Below are 7,886 nucleotides of genomic sequence, written 5' to 3' on the forward strand. Positions count from 1 at the left end.
AGGTTAGACCACAGATGATTGATTGTTTTAATTGTGACCGACTGCCTCCCCTAATCGCACACAATGCAAAACCCTCACTCCTGCCCTGGATACTTACAATTTACAATTACAATTTAGGCATTTAGCAGACGCTCTTAATCCAGAGCGATTTACATTAAGCAAGAACAAAAGGCATGGGAATACCCATGCGTAAGCTAAGAACGTAACTAGAACATATAATGACACTATACATATAAACTATACATATATATTATACTATGCTGTACATATATACTATGAAGTGCTATGACTACATACAATGCAATTATTGTGCTGTCTACATGACATGCTATAAGTCTGTTTCAAATGCTATTTTCTCTCATAATGTTTTCTGAACCCTTCTTACCTCTCTGCCCAATACAACTGGAGAGTGATTCCAAAACGTAATCAATCATCACTCTCTTCCACTGGGCGAAGGTGGTGATGTACTGCAGCGGGGGAGATGGCACACCTGAACGCTTCCATCCAGTCACCCCCATTTCAATCTGGTAAAAACTAAAAGTTTGTATTTTTTGTTTGGATCCGTCTTGAGAGATTACCCCCATTTCAACATTCTCAATTTCTTCTAACAAGCATTCTGCACAAGCTGCAAGCACTTTATTGTCATTATAGTGACAAATATCTTAGCTGGAAACGGAAATCTCTGTCTTGAGTGCTTTAGACCCAAATTGCGTCTATGAACTTTTGAGTCATTGGGCATGAGGTTAGTCAATTTCAATTCAAAGTTTCATGGACCATCACTGGCTGAAAGTATAGTCGTCAGGGGACAGATGTAAAGCAATCACTTGCTGTTGGAGATGAGGGGAAAGTTCAATAATGGTATAATCCTTTATCATAATAACTCTCTAACAAGCACACACAGCAATCTTTTCCCCTCATTTGCCTTGCTGGCACTTCTGTTTAGGAATAAAAATGCACCACGTCAGAGTCTGAATGGGGCATAGAGGAGTATAGCACCATTTCCTGGCCAAATTCAACATTTGAAGCACTCTCTTCCACCTGTGTGTTGTTTTATCTAGTGAATGATAATGTCCATTCTCTGTTTTAATCTCAGTATTCTGAATTCTACGTGACTTGATGACCTCAATAATATTTATTACAATGACATTGATCAGAAAGATAGGCTACATTATATCACCACTACCTGTGTCTGTTGCATATGGTATCTCAATGTCAACCTTTGAAGACTGAGGGCTCTATTTTCGTCCATGCTAAACCCCTTATCGCTAAACTACTTTGCCTTTTTTTACTATTTTGATTTTTTTTTGAATAGTTAAAATCTACAAGCTCACAACGTGTGTTACGTTTCCTTCATATATCTAGGGGTACTTAAAGGACGCAACAAGGCTGGCAAGGGAATTTGTGTTTATTTACACCATTTCAATAAGGCTTTATAATAGACAGAGGGTATATATATACAATTAATACAATGGTATATCCTGAATATATATATATAGAATACGGCCATATATATATATATATCAATATCCTCCTGTCTAGACAACCTGTAAGCGACTAATAACGGTAGTTTCTGGGTTTCCAACCAACTTAAAGTTTGGGGCTGAGCCCTCCCGAGCTGAGCCCGGTTACAAGATCAACTTAAAGATTATTTACTTATATATAATGAAAACAAAAAGAAGGCTGTATGGGGCAACTCAAGGAAAACAACAAAACAGACTAAACCTATCCTAATGGAAACAGAACCCTCTAGCTAATCCTAACCATCAACAGAAAAAGAAAGGTTACAAATTATCAACCTATCTAAACTCTCTACTCTTTCTAGTCCTAACCAAAATACAAACTGTTTACAAAAATCAAGCTCCCACACTCCCGATTATTACAACACAGTATAACTTCTTGTAACGGTACCACAGCAAGGTGGGTTAGATTTTGGGTAATCACGCAGAGCGCTCCACACTGGAGTCCCTCGTGAATGTTAGACTCTTTACACAGCTCCCTGGACAAGGTGCTCTCAGTATGTCAGACTGAGTCACAGTGCCAACGAGCTGGCATCACAGCTGCTCTTAAGTAGTCTTCCTCTGGCTGGCCTTCTGATGATGATAGGCTCCCGTTGACGAGGTGGGCAGGTGGAAGGTAAGTCTCCGCCTCCGAGCACCAGCCAGACCTGTGACTGAGAACTGCAATCAGCACTCCATACTATGCCACATCACTGTATACTATAATATCTATATGTATCAATATAATCACCGTATAACATAATATATATATATATATATATATAAATACCCCTTGTATAATATACAATATATAGAAATACAGTCACGGTATCATATATAATACATATAAATATACAATCCTCGAGTATGTAACAACGTGTCAATGTAGTTAGGCTATTTTAACTATTCAAAAATGTTTTTTAAAATAGTGGAAAAACCCCGCAAAGTAGTTTAGGTGGTTACGTGGTTTAGCATGGACAAAAATAGGCCTAGAGCCCCAAATGCTCCATGACGTTAGTGCAATGATTCCAGGAAAGAGTCATTCCAGGTTGACGATACGATACATGGACGATATTGGTTCATTATGGCGATCCGATACGATACGATTCAATGATTTGAAATCGATACAGTAACTATTTAAAATACATTGACATTTTAAATTAAGTAATTAAACCCCTCTTTTTAATTTTTCTTCTAAACACTGCTAAATACCATTGCTAAATACCACGCACAAAAATAGTATTGATACAATTGATTAATTGCATAGCAAAACGTTTCGATACCGATTATTTCCATTGCAAAACGATATAATACATACTCGATGCAGTTACAATATCGTTACACCCCTACTGTTTAGTAGGTGCTTAGTAGGTGCTTAGTAGGTGCTACACCTACAATAGCCTAGGGTGGAAGTGAACAGATATTGAACTAGAAAAATGTGCATCTCGGAGCACAGGTCTCCACCAGGTAATAGAAGTCAATCTTAGCCAATCAGGATGAAATATAAAGGATCGTATTGATGGATTGATTGAATACTTTATTAGACCGAAATGTAAAACAGCAACAGTACAGTCTTGGCCTAAAAGGAAACAAAACAAAGTCCTTGCAGTTTTGTGTCCATTCGGGTCCTGTATTAAATTCATAAACATGACATGAAAAATAACAACAAATCAAATCATCACAGGTCTGTCTTAATGACATGACTATAGAGATAATGTGTACCGATTTCTGTGATGGTTAATTGGACATGGCCTCCTGGTTGCGCTATAACAGGCCAAATGTGAAGTTTCATAACAATATCAGATGCTGCGTTCATGATTTGAGGCATTTTGTTCAAAATGAGCCAATCTTAGCCAATTAGGATGCAATATGAAAGATCGGACACATCAGTCTAGATGAATACAGCTCTGAACTCGGTAGAATCTGCACCTGGCTCGCTGATAACAAACTATCTTTACACCTGGGAAAAACTGAATCCATTCTCTTTGGATCTAATAGTAATCTCAGCAAGGCAAATGGCTTCTTGGTTAGAGTGGGTGACAATGTTATCACACGTAAAGATGAAATTACCTACCTAGGTTCCATCCTGGAGGCTAATCTTTCCGGTGATAAAATGGCCACCAACGTAATCAAAAAAGTCAACCAAAGAACAAGATTCCTTTACAGGATCTCCTCACTGGTCGACAAAAACACCTTGAAGACCTTAACAGGAGCCCTTGTACAAGGCTTCTTTGACTATGCATGCACCTCCTGGTACCACAGCACCTCAAAGGCCCTTAAAACTAGGCTCCAGACCTCCCAAAACAAACTGGTCAGGCTCCTACTTGGCCTCACCCACCTCACCCCTGCCCACTTTGACAGACTGGCATGGCTTAGGGTCGGCGACAGAGTACAGCATCTTGCAATGGGTCTGGTCCACAAGATTCGATACTCCACCAAGATACCCATGTACCTGTGTAGATACTTCCTTAATGTTAACGAAGTCCACACCCACAACACCAGAGGGAGTGCAACGAATCATGTTCAACCCAGATTCGGCACAAACAAGGGACTAAATTCTTTTCGCTCCTATGCCACCAAAATGTGGAACGCCCTACCAACAGTCATTAAGACATGCGAATCCCTTGACTCCTTCAAAACCGCTCTCAAAGGGCACCTACGGATGGCTGCAATTCGAAACTGGCCCCCGTAAAATCTGAATCCCCCCCCACCGCCCCCCCTTTTTTCCCCTCACTGTATATGTTTCTTTTCCCTTTTTACCTCCATTATGATGAATTCCTGTACTGTTCTTTGTCTATATAGAAGTGTCTATTTGTACGTCTCTAAATGTTTTGATGAATTGAACATGGTGGACCCTGTTGTAAACAAGTGTAATGCTTAATTGGGTCGTCCACTCACAGTTAACAGCCTTTGTATTGAGTTTGTGCTTGAAATGTACTGTAATTCTGCAAACTGTTAATAACATTTTCAATCAATCAATCAATACATGACTATATATGATAATGTGTACCAATTTGCGTGATGTCAAAACTCAAAACATCTGTAGACAAAATATAAAAAAACAGCCTCCTGTGGGGCTATGAAAGGCTGATCCTAGGTAGATTAGCTGTACAGAGACACAGATGTCGGAAACATACTCTGGACCACACCATCGGCCTGGCGGAGACAATGAAGCAGCACAGAGAAAACTCACGCCGCCGGCCTGGAGGAGGCAATGGGATTGATCAGAACATTTGAACAATGTGGTCTATTTCATTTCTCCTTTCAATATTTTTTCCCTCCAGCAATATACGGGATTTATATAGCCTGATCATCACATGGCCAATTGTAATTAGTTCTCAGTCTAAGGTGAGATAACTGTCTACTTCATCATACACCCCTTTATTACACAAACAGAGGGAATTAGATTTGCTTCCCCAAACATGATTATACCGTCTCAAGGTTTATTCACTGGAACTCCCTCCATGTGGAATTCAGAATTTGCAATGTTGCGCTATAATGGTTTTGAGAACGTTCCAGAGTTCCTTGACCTTGGAAATCTCATGAAGCAGCCTTATTGATTTAAACAAGTGTAAAGGCTCTCCTCCAGCACGGGAAATGTAATCTCCTCAGAAGGCCATTCTGGGATATTGCATGAGACACTGTCACTGTCACTGAAGCCACATGGACACCCCAACGTCAAGTGACCGGACATTATTCATTTAAAGGGGCATTCCACTCATTTTCAACATTTTACTATGTCATTAATATACCTTAGAGCTGTTGTGTGAAAATAATAAAAAAACGTCCCCCCATTCTGTGTTTCCTAGAACTGGAGATCTGAAAAAAATGATTAACATGGTGAAACACATCTTGATGATGTCATCAAGATGCGTGTGTGTGTGTGTGTGTGTGTGTGTGTGTGTGTGTGTGTGTGTGTGTGTGTGTGTGTGTGTGTGTGTGTGTGTGTGTGTGTGTGTGTGTGTGTGTGTGTGTGTGTGTGTGTGAGTGCTCGAAGAAGGAGAGCATGCCCAGAGTTCAATCCTATTTGTAAACGGGTGATTACCACGACCTGTGGCTTCAGTTCAGCCTGTGAGAAAGTGAGGAGGAAGAATTGCACGGTATCAAGTGGAGAGTGAACAGCAGAAGAGGAAACAGACTCAACATGGATCAGAAAAGTAAGTTCTATTTCTTGAGTCGTTTTATTTCATTAGATCATAAGCTGTACTAACCATTTGAACCCCTGCATCCATATTCTGGGGGAACATCAACCAAAATTAGCAGATCTACAAGCTCAAAACAACAAGTTGTGTAGCCATTGCAAGCTTGTAGATCAGCGGCTATCTTTTTACAACTAAATTTGGTGTAGATGGAAAAAAGCTAAGTACACAGCCAAGTTTACTTTATGTCTAGAGTGTTTGTGGTTAACAAGCTGGCTAGTCATATAGCCATATTAAATCCAAAGTTGGTAGACTCAGGAGTCAGGACATTTTTTGTGCCTATACTGGGTTTCATTAGCCTAGCCTGGAATTGCCAGACTAATACGCATCAAATGAAATTTGATCACTCATAGTTAAAATCTGCAATCTGCAATTTTTCTCTTGGCAACTGTAATTTCCAGGCTTTAGAAGTTTAGATCAAATAGCGTTTTGAATACAAAAATGAAAAGGGTAAGATTTTTCTAAAAAGGGACATTCATTTACTAATTTCCTCAGCACACCATGTGAGCCCATAGTGAAATCAACCAGGATTGTCCATGCAAAAACAATCATCTTAATCCCCCTACCCCCCTCTCTCTCTACCCCTCTATCAAGTCTCTATCAGGGAGTATGCACCCTCGGACCAGCATGAGGTCATCACACTCTTCCGCAATGGGATTCTAGAGCACGTCTACCCGGCCTTCTTCAAGGCCATGAGTCACCCAGATCATGTTGGCGTGGCCCTGAGCATCTCCATGGCTGGCTACGTGCTGGGAGGCAGCTCCTATTTCCAGGCTCTGCTGTTCTTCAGCGCATGGGCTGGCCTAATTTACTACTGTTGCCATGAGATTTATGAGTGCTACATGTTCAGACGGCTGAGCGCAGACATGGCTGACGTCCAGGCCCACTACCTGGATAACCCAGATAATTATTTGTGGGTGGCGGCAGCGGAAGTGGACGGGCAGCCCAAGGTGGTTGGTATGGTCGCAGTGACGGGTAAACAGGAGGAAAGGAGCAGCGAAGAGAGGGTCGATGACTGGAATGGCGGAGTGATCGGAGGGATTGATCTAGAAGATGGGGACGAGTGTTACGGCGAGTTGGTCTACATGGCTGTGGACTTCACCTTCCGCCGCAAAGGCTTGGGCCTCCAGTTGATGCAGAAGGCCCTGGATTTCTGCAAGGAGCGAGACTACAAGAAGCTTGTTGTGGACACCAGCTCGTCACAGACAGCAGCAAATTCTCTCTACCAAAAATTGGGCTTTGTCGAAACCACGTCCCACCGTAACACACATGCAAACCGTTGGATCTCTAGGTTGGCCAGAATTGTTGTGGTGCGCATCGAGAGGTTTTTGTGAAAAGTTTCACATGGACTTGGAAACTCTTCTATTTCTTTTCTTTCCACTATTCAGCCTTGCCTGCCTCAATGTGATGTGTTTACATCTACACACAATACAGTGCATTACCACACATTAAGAACATTAAAGCAATCAATCACTCCATGTCACCTGTTGGTCAAATAAATTCACAAGATGAATATATGAAAACATAAAAAAAATCTAATAAATGTATTATTAAATGAATTAGGGGACATAATAATAATTATTATTATTGGATGACAGAATATGGTCAATAACCCATTGTATTCCTGAGCACTAAAAGGAACAGGTGATATTCAATCATTTAGAATACTAAACATTTCTCTTAAGCTCCTTTCCAGGGAAAAGTTGAATCCCTCTTTCACAGAGGAATGAATGCCAGCTGACTTACAATACTCGTTGCAATACCAATGAAAAACACAATAATGTTGTTAGGACATTCCGAGGTTTAAAATTCCTTGGAGCTAAAAGAACTCTGTGTGTTTGTGGATTGCATAAGAAAGGATAAAGGTTCCAGTGTGCACTGCAAGGTATTCAGGTCATTGTACATAATGCAAGAGTAAGATTATGGACAAAGAAAGAACAGTAATGGAATAAGCTTAAATCGTTCCATAATAGTGGCCGTTTGGTACGCCAGCTATAGGCGCCAAAGGTAAATATGTGATCAGAAAAAGGTATTATTATAGTAATTTCCTTTAGCAACATGCCATAATTTATTTTTCATATAAACCTAATTTTACATTCACACAGCACAATATTGGCCGCAGCGAACACACCAAATGCTAAATGGCGTAGATTTGGATATTCATAATCTTCATTGCCCACATGCCCCTAGG

At 40.6% G+C, this 7,886-nt stretch overlaps 1 protein-coding gene across 1 annotated transcript; it reads left to right on the forward strand.

The window, feature by feature from the left end:
- Window positions 1-5,640: 5,640 nt before the first annotated feature.
- LOC306932380 (N-acetyltransferase family 8 member 3) lies at window positions 5,641-7,079 on the forward strand (the record flags this gene model as incomplete). The annotated part of the gene is made up of 2 exons (XM_079514170.1): window positions 5,641-5,653; window positions 6,290-7,079. 2 exons carry the CDS (start codon window positions 5,641-5,643, stop codon window positions 7,027-7,029), a joined length of 753 nt encoding a protein of 250 aa, XP_079370296.1. The 3' UTR covers window positions 7,030-7,079.
- Between the last annotated feature and the right edge of the window lie 807 nt (window positions 7,080-7,886).

Source organism: Electrona antarctica, assembly GCF_951216825.1.
Source record: "Electrona antarctica genome assembly, chromosome: 2".
NCBI classification, from domain to species: domain Eukaryota; kingdom Metazoa; phylum Chordata; class Actinopteri; order Myctophiformes; family Myctophidae; genus Electrona; species Electrona antarctica.